This window comes from Bombus vosnesenskii, unplaced genomic scaffold (genome assembly GCF_011952255.1).
Source record: "Bombus vosnesenskii isolate JDL3184/JDL3185 unplaced genomic scaffold, Bvos_JDL3184-5_v1.1 scf7180000013297, whole genome shotgun sequence".
Lineage (NCBI taxonomy): Eukaryota > Metazoa > Arthropoda > Insecta > Hymenoptera > Apidae > Bombus > Bombus vosnesenskii.
In genome coordinates this window covers 1,372,037-1,391,240 of record NW_022882947.1, presented here as the reverse complement: position 1 = coordinate 1,391,240, position 19,204 = coordinate 1,372,037, and the positions used below count along the sequence as shown (strand labels likewise).

General features: G+C 41.4%; 1 protein-coding gene across 2 annotated transcripts in view; it reads right to left on the bottom strand.

Moving 5' to 3' along the window:
• The window catches only part of LOC117233588 (integrin alpha-PS2), a 75,391-nt gene extending 58,350 nt beyond the window's left edge, over nucleotides 1-17,041 (bottom strand). Inside the window, exon 1 of one of the 2 annotated variants that reach the window (XM_033494034.1) lies at nucleotides 16,535-17,041. In XM_033494034.1, coding sequence (XP_033349925.1) covers nucleotides 16,535-16,713 — 179 coding nt within the window. In that variant the 5' untranslated portion in view covers nucleotides 16,714-17,041. The remainder of the gene's footprint in view (nucleotides 1-16,534) is intronic. The other variant, XM_033494035.1, reaches the window with a different exon arrangement.
• Nucleotides 17,042-19,204: the final 2,163 nt, after the last annotated feature.

The window sequence follows — 19,204 nt, the reverse complement described above, 5'->3', positions numbered from 1 at the left end:
GATTCGCGAGTGCACTTGGCTCGTGAATTTAATTTAAGTAGAATTTTGTTGTTCGAAATACGCTTTAATCTTCAGTTTTATTTTCCTGTATATCTGTAACGATCGGAAAACTCCTATGAGATTCCGTGTAGAAAATATATCGTGAAGATATCGTCGTAGCAACGTTACCTTGTCTACGAGAAAAGAATAGAGAGGACAGTACGAAGATCCAAACGCACGGACGACGCTAAAATAACACAGTAGCTGCTGACATACCGATCCTAACGAGCGTGAAGCTGCAAACGACTCAATAACATCATATCGCCACAGAGCACTTAATTCGATCGGAATTTCAATTACGACCAGCAAAAAGGAACGGGGGCACACGGCGGTCTTTTCTCCGTGAAGTCGACTGGTTGAATAAATCAACAGTGAACGCGTACCCTATGAAAACACTCGATGCCTGCTGGCAATCAACATCTATGACTACATCAACGAATCGATAAATAAATCAATCAAGAGATCGAGGCAACGATCTGGCAAGAAACTTCTAACAAATTACGAGAAAACTAGTCCCCGGTGTCGATCTTGTTTAAAAGCCAGCGTAATCGTGCTTTCCGATTATTTATTCCAGTCGTATCTATCCGTGATTCGTGACGAAATTCCTCGTAGAACGGCTACAAGTAGATTATGTAAGAAACTTCAAAAGCGTCGATGTAGAAATCTGGAAATTTGGAAATTTGCGAATGGAGTGGATTTAGCGTAAAATGCGAATTCAATTGGTGGAGGCACGTAGTTCCATTTTCACCATAAATACTGCGAACTTTTCAGCCAATTCGACGTTTATATCCGACAGTTTCCTAATCTCTGAAATCGCGAAAGTAACTGAAGTCTGTCTAAGCGAGATTTCGCAAGAACACGGTTCCGTATTTCTCTCATGATCCTCCCGCTTTCCCCGGCGATGTTTCTCACGCATCTCGCGGCGCGTATAAATTTGTCGCCGATTCGCCGCGTTTTCAGCGATCAAAGCCGGAGATTGCGCGGGACAGATGGGTCTCGTTGCCGCGAATGGAGCCGTCCGATTTTGCCAAATACGGCGATTACAAATGCGCGTCTGTCGCGTCGCGATATAAGTCAATACGACGGCCTCGCGTGCCGCGACGCCAAAGGGACGCCGATGTTCGCCCGGCTCTCTAATTCATGCACGGCCGCGATTTTTCCGTGCGATACGCGCCGCTATTTTTACGCCACCGTCGTTGTCCGTTGGCGCAAAAGGCCACAACCTGTCCCGGCGATACCTCTTCGTCCAGCAACGATGGATTTATTTATTGGCCCATTGAAGCGTTCGTGCACGCTCATTGCGCCCATGCGCGAAAAAAAGACCTCCCCTGTGTATAAAATACGCTTGCTGCTGATTTATGGGGCTGAGACGGATGGTCTTATTCGTGATTTAGGGACGACAACGAGGTGAATGCGATTGGTAGCTCTCTAAGATGCTTAATTCGAATTTTATGGTCTTTAATTTAAGGGAATGTCGAGTTTCGATCGTCATAGACAGCACACGGTCGGTATGCCGAGGTTGAAGAAGATCTAGTCTGAAAGAGCAAAGCATCCGAACGATGACAATTCGAATAACAAAGATTCTACTGCATTTCAACGCTATGCGTGGGTGTCGCGTGAAACAATGGAAGTTTTACAGCCTCCGCATAGACTCAAGGTTGCAGAACAAGCACGATAGATAATCGATACTTGTTTCGTTTAATCGCATGTCCGCCAAAGTTCGATCCGACGATAGCGATATCTCTGGATTAAAATAAATTGAGTGGTACAAGAAATCTGTAGGAGAAAGATCTGAATTTTGACAATGGTTCGAGTAATTATGTCTTTTTCCAACGGAAAAACTTCGTTCGATCTAGCCTTCAGCTGCAGCAATGTTGAATATCTGCATCCGAATATACGTTAAATCGTAGAGAAAGGAACATTTAATTCACCGACTTCCTTCCGTCACAACTGTCATAATCAAACAGAAATCCCTGTATGCGCATAAAGAATGACGATTGTAATGCAACCTTAGTATTTCAAGCCGGAAATCACGTAACACTTTAAGTCCCTACAAAGGGAAGTGCCTTCTATACGCCCATGAAAAGCATCCGACACGTCACGTAAAATCTGATATCCTCTCTTATGATGAATTTCACTCACAATCAGTTAGGCTTGTCATTTTTTTAAAAGGATAATTGAAAGGTAATTTCCTTTATCTCGGTTTCTTTCAATATTTTTCGGACTGGATGATCCTTCTTTAAAAATTAACTACCAACGAATAATTTGTTACATAGAAATTTCAACCTATATCTCCGATAACAATTCTTATCGTTATTTTGGGAAACGTGATAGAAAGTTTTAGATATACGTAGATCAAGCAGAAATTATAGATCATCCGCTAAAAGTTGTTCGCGAAGAACCGTCTATCGTACTAAGCGAGTGTAGTGTAGCGTAGTGACCGCGGTATTTATCGCTGAAGAGATAGAAGACAGCTGGAAGTGAGAACATACCCGATTTTTGGAATGAATGCTCGATTAAGGTGTAGAGTTCAGCGAACTCGAGATGTTCCCGTGGAACGTACATATGGTAATGAGCATGTGCGTGCTAGGAAATTTAAAACCAGGTAGAAGACGCCTTCCGCACGATATGTACATGCAACTCGGCTGCATTATCGCTGAACAGAACGAAATTCCGTTAAAACAGCTGTGTCGAATTGTTGCGAAATTTCTTCCGCAGGCTAGTACGAATATCTCGTCGAGATTCTAATGAACTCGAATAAAACGGTCGTGCAATGAAACACGACACGCTCAACGATGGAATTAATTATAATGTCATTCGCGCTACGTATTGGATATTTATAACACTGACAATTCCACGAATTGATCTTATTAATTGAGATCTCGTAAAGCGTCAGTACGAATCGATATTTTCGATGGATTAAAAGGCAAACAACAATCTATAGAAACTTGTACAAATTATTACCTGATATAAAATATATGCTTGTGATAATTGGAAAAAAATATTCCTATTAGAAAGTTCATGATCGATACTTTCTCTGATACTTAACGCAGTGAAGAGAATCGCAAAGTACGAGGGGGTTGAACACCCCCATGGCCTACTTTTCCAAACATGCCAACTCAACGAGAGATTTCGCAAGTCTTCTCGCTCGATTTCAAACGGACATGGATCGTTCTAAAGTTCCATTGTGCAACCGGAATTTAGGGACACGCAACGCGCGCGTCTTGACGCGCGATCAATCGATGACGCAAGTGGAACGAAGGCGTATCGACGTCGAGGCTCTCTGCTACTTTATAAGGAGCACCACCTCACCGACGCTCGCGACTTTCACTGTGAGCGAAGCTTCGATCATCCGAAGCGAAATCGCACGTACACGAGCGTACCAGGTCAGTCGATGTACGAGCGTTGATTTATGAAACAGCTGACGCGAAGGGTGGCTCTTTCTGTTCGCCACAGAGGGTGAATCCTCGCGAGGAAAAAGAATTTCATTCTGTTTCAAAATTCGTTTGGAACGTTATTCTGTGAGTAACATGTGACGTCGCCTCTTGGGACCGACGGCGAAGCTTCAATTATTTTATTTGCACCAAACTACGAATGAAGTTTCTGAAAAATGCTAAGAATTTTAAAGTTGGATTGGTTGATTATTTATTGCGTAATTTACGCTACTAAAAGTGCGATTTAACGCAACACCTAAAAGTCGACAGAGAATAAATTTCGGCAGGTGACTAATTACATATTCACCTGTTAATCGCGCATACATAATACGCACAGTTATCAGAACGCATCGCCACGCGCGGATTGTATTCTAATTAAGCGCCGACAAAGAGAAAATTTCCGGGTGCGTGGTAATTCCTCGACAGGAAATATCAGCGCCAAATTGGAATTTTAATGTTCTTTTAGACATACGACAAGAAAAACAATTTCATACGTGACAGTCGAAAGCCTGCAACCCCGAACTTCTTTGTGTCCAATTCTCGATAAAACTTTTTCGAGTAAAATTGTGCCAACGCGACTACACATTTATCGCAAAAAGTTGCTTGGAAACTTTCTAATCGCCGTATAATCCGAGAAATCTTCGCGATTCGATTAAAATTTAATTACCATACAATTTTCATAAATAATTACCATACGTTTATTCCAAAGTAAATATCAAACCATACCGATCCCGCGACCAATGATCATGAATTCTTACGAAATTAGCCGCGTATCGAATTTCACGGAGGAAAAAAATATGGCTTTCCTTTCTAGGATAGCAAAGTCTTCGACTCTATCTCGGTCACGAGCAATTATAGATCCAATTGAACATTCCTCGAGCGTAATTTACATCTGGCGGTAGTATAAGCATGCGAGGCGGAACGTATGACTGTCTTTGAATGAATTCAAGGCCATTCAGCGGCTTCGATTAGCGATCAAGATTAACCGTGTGTCGTTCTTGCGTGAATTTACAATTCACTCGTATCATCCGTACAAATAAAAGCGCGATCACTCGCACTCGTCTTGTAAAATTCCCTTCAGTCGGGTAGTTTCGAGTACAGCTTAAGATTTATCGCGAGCAAAAATTAAGCCTTCAACGTCGTTGAACGTTAACATCCTTCAATGGCGAATTAAGTGAGTATTTAATTCCGAGAAAGTTACATAAAAGAGCCGGATGAAATAATTTGTTTCGTCTTGGAAATCTTTGAATTTCACGACCTTCGATCGCGTTTTTTACTGTAAGTGCACGCCGTACGATATTGATGAATTTACGATCAAAAGTTTCATAACGAGCGTTAAAAAAATCCAAGAGAAGCGAACAGGAATTTAGCGACTTTCGTTTCCAGCAATCTGTACGTGTTCAAGCGACTCTTCCAGATAAGCCGACACGGATAGCCAAGACTGGTCAAAAGACGTGCACGTGGACACCAGACTTGGCAAAACTCGTGAAATCTCGACGTTCGCATTGGTCACGTTCGAGACGTCTTGCGAATTCGTACGTTCCTCTGTTATTGTTCTTATCAGACAACTGTTTACTCGATTACATCAGCCTCGTTGCTAATAAAAGATATCTGCATGGTAAACGCTCGCAGTTCCTCCGAACCAGACTTTAAACAAGCCAGCCTCGTCTGGGAACAGAAAAGATTTTTGTTACTCGAGCTTTAAAAATTGTTTATCGTTTCGTGAAAAATCTGCCCGATCTGTACCATTCTCTAAACAATATTTTCCTCTTTTGTTTTTTTAGTACCTTTAGTACTGCAGTCTTTTCTAATTCTGGTAGAACGAAAATATGTTATTTTAATTGCAATTTATTTTATTTATTATTTGAATATTTTCATTTTATCGTCACGATAATTCGCTAAAATAAAAGAGAACGAAAATAGAAGAGAACGGAATGGCGGCGAGACGGAAGGAATGCGATAAATTGTACAATTGCAGCGTTGCATTGTCGCGCAATAAATAAGTAGCTGCAATGCACATGATCGAGAACAGAGAGTCGCATTCGCAGCTCGTACGCAACGAGATCAATCACGAAGGGAACTGGGTCTGGACGAGCAGATTAATTGGTCGATCTTAATCGCATTAATAAAAGAACGAATTAATCAGAATCGTCTCATCTGCAGTTACGATGCAACGACCCACTTCCATACGCGGTATATGAACAATGCAACAGCAATTGCGTACGTACGTGACATCTCTTATGGTATTATCTATCTGGCTTATCAGATTCGAACGAATCCTGCTATGGAATTTTATCGCTGATTTCGAAGAAGCTTCTTCGTCTGTCTCGAGAAAGCGTTCGTTCGTTCCTTCCGTATTGTTAATCGGGAAATTGGACGAGCGTCTAAAAATAACTGGAAACGAAATCCTAGTAGACTTACACAGTACAGTGTGGTCTTTGTTATCCAAACACCTACTCTTCAAACATTCTATCATAGTTATATGAATGGTCTTATTTTACTTGTTTGATCTTTGTCTCTTTCCATTTCGTTCTTCAAATTTATTTCTCACCCCAATTACTCCTTACTGTTCATAAATTCCATTTCTCCCTTTTGATTACTTCTCTTCTCTCGTATTTCTATTTTTTTAAATTTTCGAATTTCCCTGCTTTCCAGTGTCCGCCTCGCAATCGTACACGTTGTTTCGGAAGACTACACAAATTTTCGAATTCAGCTGCGTAAACACAGAAACGAGTTACTCGATCCAGCAGCGTTCAATCGATTATAACGAGGATAGTTGGAGAGAGGAACTGTAAATCATCGTACGGACGCCCATAAAATGGTTTTCCCGGTCTTCGAGCCACGTTCTTCTTATTGACGGAACTCGGCAGCACTCTGAGGAAACATGTGTTGCGCCAAGTCTGCCGAATAACAATGCAATTTGGACGGGAAGGCGCATAGGTGCGAGCATTTCGTTGCCATATGGTGAACAGAACAACTGGTAGTATTCGTGGAATAGACACGGAACGGTCGGAAGACACGAGACCGAAACGACATGCTGCAGATTTCCAATGACAAGCTGTGGCCTCGAACAGACTGACGGAAGTCCGGGAAAACCAGAATTTCCACGAACATCGGATATACCGTACAAATTTTTGAAACATATGATCGAACCTTCCGAGTGCAAAACTAATCGCCATGGACCTAACATTCAGAGCCTGTCTACCATTTCAAAATCCATCGTATTTAACGCGTGAGATTATTTAGCTGTCTAACGTTCCTTCTAATCCGCTGAAAGTTTGAAAATTCCTTATTGTTCGTAGAAACAGCATCGATCCCACGGCATGCAGCTAAACGATATATCATTACAGCTATTCAGACGATAATCTCGTTGTTTTAGGTTTCGAACGGCGGTATGGCATGCAGGACGATAGAAATAGTTCTGGACACACCTACGCGGTGATTCTATTCGCTGTGTTTACAGCACATAACACGTACGGCTTGGATATTCCCGTGTCGACAGTCACAGGCCGCAATGGTGATTTCAACCGTATCGTGAATCACTCGGTAGCACCGTACGTGATACCGACACGCGATACTCGCTGTCAATTCGTGTTACGTCGACGACCCCGTGTGTCGGTGATCCACGAATTGCTATAAAAACCGCGACGAAGCATCCTGTGTGCGACGTACGTCTGCACGTGCGGCATCGATCCACGTGGGTGCTTCGAGACGAATCGCCACGCTGTAATTACAACGTTCGCCTGTCTTTTGGTGATTTACCTTCGACGATCGGATCGCGATGGTCGCGTGATAAACACGAGTTTTAATTATTGCCACAAAGTCTCAGACTCGCTTTTTTACAACAGCCTGTATATGCAGATTTCATCGTTACCACGTTAAAACTTGTTTCGAATAAAAATTGCACCTCTGAAAATTAATCGAACCGTGTTTACTTTTACACGCTACCAATTACACGTTGGCTAATCGATTAGGTCTGATCGATTCATTCGTTATAAGGAACTACGAAAAAAGGCAATAATAAATAACGGAGGGACTTAATAACAGCCATTCGACTCTTAGGTGGTCGGAAATGCGCTTCTAAATCACTTAACGAGCCGTTTCAATTGCACTCTCACGTTGCCGATGCTTAATGACTTTCACGTACGAGTCATTACGTCACTCACGTCACTAGGAAACGAGCTGCGCTACGCACGTGACGTAAAAATCGCGTAAACACACACTGGCGGTCATCTGTTAAGTCACGTTTAGCAGAGTAGCTTCGAGAATAATTACGGAACATCAGCTGGCAACGATTAATTACGGAAACCGAGTGTAGCTTCTTCGTGGATTAATTCGTGTAATGGAAAAAACACTTGCGAAGGAGTAATTAATTTCAGGTGTATCAAATTTTTGCCTACAACGAGTCTTAATTCAAGTTTTATTTTTTACCGTACCGTAGAAATTTTACTCTTGTAAAATTATACGAAGCGAAAATACGAAGGAAATAATCAACGAGCGAAGCAGTGTTTTCTAATTGTCAACCTCATCTTGCGGACTTTCATACGCGGCAAAAAAGAATTATAGATGTTCGTTAAAAAAGATTAAGGCCATCTCCGTGATATAAGATTTATTACAATCCTTGAACAATGATTCGGGGTACCGCCCTACGTACAAAAAGCCACCAAACTTTCACCAAACTTTTCTTCCACACGCCAATCATTATCAAAAATTCAAAACTCAAAAATAAAAAGAAGAAAATACAAATTTACGTGACCGGAATTACTTGCCGTATCGTCGTTCGAACACGTCGATTTACACTTGCGAGTACTTTATTTCGTATGTTTTATATATTTCTGCAGATGATACGCAATCTCTGTATTTTTAAATGTTCGCACGAACATCGCCGATATAGCCAGAGAATGTGAAATAAAACAAATTGCTCGTCCGTACGCATTCGTATTAAACGAGACGTTAAAAGCTAGCAATCGGAACGAACGAATAACGAAAATACGTCGTATCGTTAAAAATTTCGTATTCCATGTTGCGCTCTGAAGACTGCACATGGCGCACGACGAGAAGAAACCAGAGGCAAAGCAGTAACTCATTTGAAGAAGGTTTCTTTTTTCCTTTATTCCTAGCAGCTTCTCCACCTGGCCCTGCAGCCGCGTGCAAACGTGTCGCTCACGTGTGTAAGAGCATTTGCACACGTGTTTGCATGCGTCCAGGTAAAGGTAATAGGCCCGCGGCTGTCGGTTCTCTTCTGGATAATGACACGGCAAGAGCTTCGGGCACGTGCCTCACGCGATCCTCATTATCTCCATTCCCCTCTTCTTCCCCTCTTTCTCGCTCTTTGCTCTTTTTCTTCCCTTTCCTCGGGGAAGTTTGTACACCTTCCTTTCTCTGTATTTTGTCGATTCACCGCATCGGTTACGGCTGTTCGACGATATCGAATCGTTCGTTGGCTGCAAACGATTGTTGCATCGTTGGCACGCGCAGTTGGCATCTCGTGATTAATTACAGCGATGAATACGTGTGTTTAAGAGTAATTAAAACGTTCACTCTTTTGGCGAAGTACTCTTCAAGAAATTAAGCGCTATCGAGTATCGTTCTCTTTTACAGTGATTTCACACTTTTTTACAATCCTGTAATTCGCGAAACGATGGCTCGCGATCTACCAATTACTCGCGACTTTCGGTACCTGCAGCGTTCGATTTACGAGAATCTGTTCTACTCGTTTACACAGCGCAGAACAGTCTCGTAATCCGATCGATCGTTCGCACCAATCGTACCTTGTCGATTTCGCGATATCATCGACACAAAAACAGCGTACAATCTTTCTTTTCGACGTAATAAAAACTCGAACGCCAACGAGATACGACCATAAAATCCACGAAGCAGAAAGCAAATAGAGAAATGGAAGCGGAGAAGGGAAGGAGGAAGAGAAAGAAAAGTCGGGATCGTCAAGATCCATCAATATCAACGCCGGCTCGACGCGAATCGATAATCGATTGGAAGGTGTGCCAGGTATGCAGAGGTGGGCGGTCAGCACGAAGTCTGAAGACCGATGGGAGAATAAAAAGCGACGAATAACGCGCTGTCTTAGGTGGATCCTTGTACTTAACTCGACTGAAAGATCACGGTGCTCACGATCGTTCGCGGCTACCGTTTAAATCTTCGTTTACATTGCACTCCGGGGATCGTTCATCCGCACACGATCATCGTACATCATCCTTTTATTGCGCTACGAGGCACGAGCGCGCGTTTCGCGCCGGATGCGTCGAAAAATTCAGACCAAAGTCCACAGTCCCCCTGTACTTTTGTATTAGAAAAACTCTTTCTTTTGGCGTTAAAATGGCAGTTTAAAAAGACCACGAGAAGAAAGATGAAGGCAAGGGACGAAGGAAAAAAGAAAGATTCTATAGTTTGCACGGTAATTAATCAAAAGCGGAAAGCGCGCCGATCTATTCTGACTCTCGTTTTGTTTCGTTTGGCCGACCGGAAACAGGAAAATTGAATCCTCGTTTCCTCCACCATCGACACGCTTCGTAAGCACCAAATTCGAACGAACGTGACCGAGATACAGCGGACGTTAGCGGGACGAAAGATTTCACGAAGAGCTTAATCGTGGAAAACGTGTAAAACGATCGCGTACAATGTATCGGAGCAACGTCACGAGAGAATGGTCAAAGTCGATGAAAAATAAGCGCAACAGATTTTCTGTAATCTTCCTTCTGCTTATTTCATCCTACGCATTATGTAATCTTGTTTTGCAAGTTATTTCACCGTTTGCTTTATAATGGGTTAACAAACAGCTCGTTGTCAAAGAATATTTCTATAGACGGCGCGTTACCAACGTCGTTGTGGAAACGTCAGCCATTAGGAGCATATTAAGAATCGACAGCGAAATAAACAGGAAGAGAAAATACGTAGATACCACGAAATTTTCTACGCTGGCAGAATCTCGAACGACCGGCACGTTGCAAATCGTGGCAAGGTCTTATCACGTGGAGGCGGGCTGTGATAAGGAGCACATGCTTCCCGGAATTCTCGGCGAAAAATCTGACCGGCGTATAATAGAAATTCAACAAAGGGGGAAACTAGTTTCGCTTCGAAGAAATCATCCGTCGGTATAACGTATCTCCGCGAGTTGGATAATTAATTCGATCAGCGAAGACGAAGAAAAAGGAAGGAGAGCGAAGCCTTATCAGTCTCTCGTCTCGACGCTGTGGCAGAAACTTTTATCATCTGTTCGAATACGAAGCGTGCCTCCGTTCGTGAAATATGTAATTTTTATATTTAGCGCACGGCTCGAACCGCCGGTTTCGATACGAGTAATCGAATCTGGGTGAAAAAGGAGAAAAATCGCGAAGCTACGACGAAACTTTTCCTTTCCTTTTTTTTCTATCTTCCTCCATTTTTTTTCTCTTCCTTAATCCTTTCTCATCGTCTTCCTCTTTTTCCTCGTTCTCTTGTTTTCCTTTCCCTTAAATCTTTTATTTCTATCTCCCTTTTATCTTCCTACTTTGCTTCTTCCTTTTTCTTTTGCCTTGGCCCCTTTCTTTCCTTATTCTCCCTTACCTTCTTCTTTTTTTAGTAAATAAGGAGATCGTGAGTCAAGACCGAGTCGCGGACAACGATAGGCTGACTCATAATTTGGTTCGGAGGAAGCATTTCGTAGGATCATCGCGTTGAAAAATATACATGAGCTACGTCTGAACCTACAACCTGTTCGTCACGTTTAAAATTACCATTATGTTTGCCTCTAGGCCGTTGCTGTAACAGTTTCGTGTGACAACGATTCGCGTGGTTGTAGCTTGTTTTCGAATACCATCTCGAGATTGGGAAACGCGTATTCCTGGCTTTCCAAATGGTTCAACGTACACCGCGCTTTTTCTTCCTTTCCTTCGTCGCGTACAACCTAAATATTTCTCATACGGTATTGATAAATATTTCAGTTTCCATACGATTACAAAATAATTACAAAAACTCGATCACAAAATAAAACAGCTGAAAGCATAATCGCGAACGATAGTACTTTCGCAACGAGTTGCGAAATCGTCCATTTTTTGCTTACTTCGAGACTACTCTTGAATTAGATCGCTACACGTACTACAAAACATCCAAAAGATATCCTTAAGAGATCCACGAGACATCTCTATACTGTCTGTACTGTCTTTTAGTACGTTCGTCTAGTCTGGATCGCAACTAAAAGTAAAAAGTTTTATAAGATTCCTCCATACAAATTGTGAACAAACTTGCCCTTCTCGATTGTCTGTACGAAATATAGAACAAGCCGTATAGTACAATTTCATATTCAATGGCTTCGTTGAGCTTCTACGATAATCCTATTACGCGTACGCGAAGAAACGACTCGAAGAGCCGCAAGGATACTTCGGTTCGGTACAGATAAAACGAAGATTACGCTAGAGATCGACATCGTAGACCGTTCGTGAGGACCGATACGACCGCAGATTAGCTGGCACCTTCTCGAAGCGCGCGCTCGCGTGCATGAAAACGCGACGGGAGGGCGGCAAACGCAGTTCCAAATTCCACCAAGGGCCGTCCAATTGACGGAGGACGGGAGGATGGCAGGTTCATTGAGAAAACGGCGAGACTTGGGTGAAACGGTAGATCGAACGAGCAGATTAACGCTGTATTAATCAGAGCAAAGCGAGAGCTACCAGCCGCCCACGTAACGGATGACCTAACATCCTGTATCACAGCCAACCTCGTGCTCTGAATCCGACGAACGTGTTGCTCGCTACCGCGTTTAGTGACAGACCTGTTTCGCCTATCGAGAAACGATCGAGAGCGAAAGCGACGATCATCTTCTACGCCATTCGAATCTCTGCTACGGAATTCTGTTTTTTTTTTCTTTTTCGAAGGCGAAACTTCGAACGAAAGCGCTGATAATCGAGAATCGGGTCGGTAGCTTTACTTCGATGGTGTCGTGATGATTTTTCGTCGCGATCGATAAATAGAAGTTCTAGAACCGAATTGTAAAATATTTTGCACAAAGGAAGATGACGATTGACGCGTAATTACTTGCATCCCAACAAGTTCGTACAGATTATTCTACACTATTCTATCCTGTACGATTTTTTAATTCAATTTTTAACGCCTCGTCTCCTAAATGGTTGTGGCGCTCATGCAAATTAGTAAATACGCGTTTCTTTTTATGAATCATGTCAATGATGATGTAATCCTGTGTCGGGTACTCCTCACCGCTACACCTAGCAGCGTACAAACGCACGTATATCTAGAATTTCAGAAGATTCTGCACTAATTGTAAAGTTGCCAATGATTCAGCTTGTTTTTCCTCGAGTATGGCAATGCTTATGTAGGAAGGAGTGCGTTCCTCTATTACGGCTAAATCGCCGGCTTTCCGATATAGATCCTATTTCGGGAATTAACGCGAGGGCAGATCGACGACAGTACGGTAGCAACCTGGTACGTCCGCCTCGCGCCGGATTAACGAGGATGAACGCTCGTAAAGTTTCCACGAGCTGGCCTAAATATAAGCGCCTACGAAGTTCCTCGTAACGAACGATGTAATCCGGGCTTCCTGTGGCTTTGGATATCCTGAACGCCAGTCCACAGGTCCGTCCTTTTATTTCCTCTCTGATATTACGACGTCTATTGTCTTCCGAGACAACAATGTACGGGAAACCGTGTAAGTAGCTGACGAGAGAAAACAGGACGGATTGAGAGAACTATCTGTAACGCCAATTTACCGTAGCTGTCATGTCGATAGATCCATTACATATAACGTTAGATCGAGTAAACTATCGAAAATAGAAGTAGAAAACATCTGCGTTTCTAATAAATAAAAAAATAAAATAAATAAAAAATAAAATAAATAAAAAATAAATAAAAATAAATAAAAAATAAAATAAATAAAATAAAAAAAAATCGTGTCGTCGAATAAAATTTATTTATGACTCTCATGATGACCCTGGTCCCATCGATTCTACCTGTCTGTCGGATAAACTGTCCCGACGATCGACACCAACGAACGGAAAAGCCAGCTCGCTTTCGCAAATCCCTCGAACCTGTCAAATTATGCGGTCCAATCCAATTATCGGAATGAACGGTCGTGCGGTACCATTCTTAAAACTCATCCAGGTTGAAAACACGATCGCGAAGAAGATGGGCACGTTTACGAAAGCTGGAGGATTGGATTTGCACGCGCAGCAAAGATTCGAGCCGGTAGTCAGTCGATGGCGTCTCTATCGACTTCGATAGCGTGGTAGCTTCGACATCCTTTAGAATTCGAATACATTACGTGGCCTGGACCTTAGCCGACCTTTCGCGCGCATTTTTCCGCACAGAGCCGACGTAACCTATGCTATTACTCGCGTTTCCTCGTTCTGTCGGCATTATTTATATCCATCGTCGCCGGAGGAGCTGGAGCAGAAACGTTTATTCGTGGGCCGCGTGACTCACGAGAGACACTGCTCGTACTCGAAACGACAACGAATATGTATACGATATTAGTATAGACGATAGCGTAAACCGTGATCTTCTTCGATGAAACGTTACGTTACAACGTATAGCGATAAGCGCATACTTCGTTAAGTGGTCATGGGTCGATTTCATCTGGCTACTTACCGAAACAGGTGTACCTCTGGAAAATCCTTCAAAATAAAATTTGAAATTATTTTCATAATTGTACCTATACCGAATTACCTGCTAATTTCGTTATAAATCGTAATAGTAACTTTCTTCGAGTTGGCGTTCTTATAAAATGCAGGAGAACGATATTTTTCGTATGGATTTCGGCAACAGATGAGAAGCGAAAATGAATATTTATTTTGATCGAAGAAAACGAACGTTTTATACGTTACGACCTAACGCTTATCACCGATGGGTGTTTATCGTCATCGAAAGATGGAGAACAGTTACGAGCGTCCGGATGAAACGGGAGAACTGACTCGCCTTGTTCTCGAAAGGGGACATAAAAGGAGAAACGATTCTAAGCTCACCGAGAAGCACCTGTTATCCAAGGGTCTGCCCTCGAACGTCGTGTCGCGGGGATAATCGATGAAGCAGATCTGTTTGCCAACGAGTCATCGACTGTAAATGATAGCAATTAGCAGTTGTTGCGAGTAATACCTTGGTGTACTATTACTAATGATATTAAGATTCAGATCGTTTAGAGGCGATTATTGTCTCGAGATAAGATTAAGCTTCAAGTATAGAATCGAAATTGTGTTACTAATATGTTAACGATTCTACATTCTTTAATGTAAAGTCTGCCTTCTTAAAAAGACTCAAATATCACTGCTATCTTTGCAACTCTACTAGCTATCGCATTACACAAGCTTCGTAATTAATTCCATGGCGCTTTTAAATTCAACACTGCGATACAAAATTAACCACGACAACGCTATTATTTCGCATCGTTTGGAGAAACACGAGCGCATTCGATACGCTGAATTCGCCTATGATTAAAGAGATCGATCCTACGGTCTGAATGGTTGTCGCGTGTTTGCAACAGAAGAAATTACACGCTTTCAGAGACGTCGTAGGCAAACGAGAGTCGATATTTCATTAGCGGGGTTCATTATCCGACGAACGCGGCGAAACAGCAGAAGTCGCTTTGCTATTTAGATTCTGGCACGAGGATTTAAAAGGATAGCGTGATCATCCTAAATTCGTGGGAGTGTCTTCCATTTACGCGACGATAAATATCGCCGATACATCCAATAAATTATCCTCCATCATCTTCCCGTATACCTATCAAAGTTGTTAGTCGGAAAGTCGTTCGAACACGAGAAAAATATTTCATCTACTTAAAGTAATTTCTCGTTTCTCGTATTTTAATGCCTCGTTTTTCTCGAATACGTTTACGCGATAAGTGTAACTCAGAAGGTGCGTTAATACCACTTACGTAGCGAGTTAATGTTCCTTCCGTCAGCGGAATTGCGCTTCTTCGTAAACTGAGGACGCGTATGAACTAAAATATGCAGCAGACATTTAATAACCATGATTCAGAGCCACGAATTGTTCGATACACGGATTTCTGAAATTATGTGGGTCACGGGTTACCGACGAAAAAATTCTCGGACTCTGACACAATACCGAGAAGTCTTAAACGGCGAACGGCCCATAATTGGTAAAAATGTTAATCGAGTTTTGTTTTTAAGCGAAATATTTAAAATCTGATTCGACGTGCAAGTAATAAAAGATAGCGAAAGTGAAACGCTTGTTATACGATAAATATTTTTATTTACCTTCCGTAACTTTAATCGAAATGCGAGGAAAATTCGGCGTGTAATCATATCTTTACCAAGAATTATGTGTCATCGAATTACACATCGCCCACTTAAAACTATGATCCAACCTGTCGGTGATTTGTAGCGTGTCGAGTCGTTCGTGATTTTACTTCACCTTTACACAAGATCGATCAATTCCATGATTAATTCACAATTTCATTATATGATGATGACGATGATAATAATAATAATAATATTGTTTTATATTTTAGTCTCTTACAGGCAGATTGTTGGGTTCTTATTTCTAATTTCTTAGTTCTTTCTTATTTGGCATTTACCAATCCCGATGTTTATATCGCAATTTCATTATTTAGTGTAGATAATTAGCATTCAAAAAATAATTATTTTAGTTTCCCCTATTCATTTATCGTAATGAAACAGCGGAATTGAACGAGTTCGAAATGAACAATCGTAATACTTTCAAAATATCTTCAAAGATATTCTTCGACATACTAAGTTATGTTTGGACAAATATCCAGGAAACAATAAATTTCAACAATCGCAAACGACTCGTATACCCTTCAAAATCAATCGTAAACAAAGTAGGCTGTTCCTTCTTGCACGATCGAAGTAAAGTTATTTGTAGAATTGCACGAATTTCGAGCCAGCAGCATCAGAAAGTGTTTTATCGTAACTTTAAGTACCAAAAAAAAAAAAAAAAAACAAACAAAATTGCATTATAAGAATTATAGACACGCAGAAACCTTTCGTCTCGATAACATTTTTGCACAACAACTTTAACACATTGCAGTGCAAGAGAAGCCATAAATAAGCAAAAATCAAGGGAAGATAAAGACTCACCATCCTCGACCATATCTATCCCGGTACACGGAAACAGCGAATCCAAACATGGATCTGGTCTCGTTTCGATAAACCGCATAATGTTTCGTCTCCACGTTAAACGCGTCTGAACACCAGGGTGGCAAGCCGACGATGAAAATCAGGCCTATTAGACCCGTGATAAAATTCGTGTACCACATGCTTGCACGTTTTGCCACTTGACCACACGTTCAGTCGTTCTCATGCACGATGGATAGGTTCGACTCGATAAACTGTCATAAGCGCGTGCACAACGATCAAGATCGATCCTCGCGATCGATGGAGCAACGGTGATGGTCGATCAGGGTGTCGGTGGTGATAACGATCGTATCATCGACGACATGTGACATTCACGAGGTCTTCGAGGCACTGTGAAACAGACACTCGATATGAGACGACGGACGGAAACGATAGAAGTAGGGGCACAAGAGAGTCGGGGACGTCTGCTTGACGGACGGCCGCGGACAGACTGAGTAGAAGTCTGTTCTTTCGGTTACTCTTCGCTCTCTTGACTCACGAGGGCTGCAACTCCCACCCACCGTACGCGGTTCCGAAGTTGCGCTCCGCTTCGGCGTGCTTGCGTACCGCAACTAAGCTCGCCACGACCCAATCGGCCTCTGCTCTCTGCTCTCGTCTCGTTCCCGCCGTCTTTTTTCTGCGTTTCTACTCGCCGCTGTGGTTCTAATCGCTCGACGCTGTTTTCGCGAATCGAAACGGTATTGAACTTGCCAGCCTATCGACCAACGCATCAATCGGAATCGCGAAACAATACGAATAGAGAAAAGGTAAGATTTTGAAACGAGACGATACAGAGATAATGATAAGGACGATACGACAGAACGTTCCGTAATGATCTTTTCGTATACTTTTTACAAGCTGAACGAGAGAATGTCCAAAATATGATCGTGTGTTTAACTTTTTATTTATTAGGACGTATTCGTTAGGAAAATGTGAATTGCAACGATAACGCTAGTTTGGTAGGTATATTAGTTACGTAAATGAAGCGATAGCTTTCTTGCAAGGATTTTTACGGAAAATTCCAGAACTTTTACAAACGTTTTATGCTTTTATAACTAGCAGGAGAATTGAAATTATTTTGAATCGGATAAATATAAAAGAAATAGTAAAATTAAAGAAATAACGAAATTACGTGAGAATAGAAAAAGAGAACGTTGCATAGAAAACTCTTCTGTCCTTGTTTAACTGGAAATGCGCACTGACGCCACTCGCTGATCGGTGTTACATTAACATATTTATCGTACGATTATGCACGCGTTATTAGACGAAGATACAAGGCGCCTCTGTGCGGCATTCTCTTTCTAATGCTATATCGCTTTTTCAGCTTGCTCACGTACGCTATCCTTACATCTCTATGTTTGTTACAATCGTGCGTGTAAACATAACATTGTCCGCTTTTGTCATTTTCTTAGGAATTGGAAAATAAATTATATCAAGAAGATATCATCGAATGCTTCGGTGAATGCATGGGTGAAAGTTCTAAAAGTGGGCGCTATATCGTCGTTTATGAGAGTATGCTCGTTACACTTTACAGAAGAAAATTATAAAGTATATAATTATAAAATTTCAGTGGACTTGTAAAGATTTCAGGTTCTACGTATAATTTAATTAATGAAATAAAAATAGAGGGCCGGTAATCTGCTGATAAAAATTTTCCAGTCCGCCTTCGTTTTATTCTATAAAATAAATATTATTGTAATAATAGGTAAATATTAATTGTACATAAAATTTATGATTTTTAGGAAATCAACAACCAACAACCTCCCAAGCTATTCAATTGATACAGAGCCTAGTATATCAATAGCTGTTCAAGCTACTGAATGAGGGAAAAGATACTGAATATCTCTCAAAAGTTCTCAAAGCACATAACTCTCAGAAACACTTGACGAGGTTCGAGCGTAACATACCTAATGAAGATTTTAATGAAGACAATCGATAAAATCTTTACTTTGGGGTGTAGCGCACATGAATTTACAAATTTCGTGCATAGAAATTCGTATTATTTTTGCAATTAAAAAATTGTAAAATGTGTCATTTTTAAATCGTTAAAATCTGTCGATTTAAATGAATGAATAAAGAGACCGAAGGACCTATCCTCAGTAGTTTGCCATCTTAGTGGCAAGAGGATTGAAATCTAAACCACGTCTCCATTAAGATTGTCATTTTAAAAAATTCTTTTAAAAATTATAAATATAAATATCGTTGAACGTATTGAAACTATGGAAATTATAAAATATAAAACGTTAAATTTTTAGATGAAAATTATTCAATTGTATATTCTATTGCTTTCCAGTTTCAGGTTCCTGGTGACTTCTGGCACATGGCAGACTGAAGAGTTCGTCTTTGAATTAAACAAAGACCAGAAACAACGGCTTAAACAATTTATCGGCATATGAGACCAAGACCGGCGAGTTTAGCTAACAAATCACACTGGTTGGCAGCAAACCACCTATTTGACGGTGGCTGATTGTTCCGAAGACAATATCTCTTGACAAGTTTCATGTAGTCATATAATTGGCTATGGATTGGGAAAACTACCATCTGCACATTTTTGCAAAGGGGAATTTGTAATACGGCGATGTATCAACAGAGGATTTTTTTAAAAATGCTTCTTAGTACGGAAGGGGATAAAGT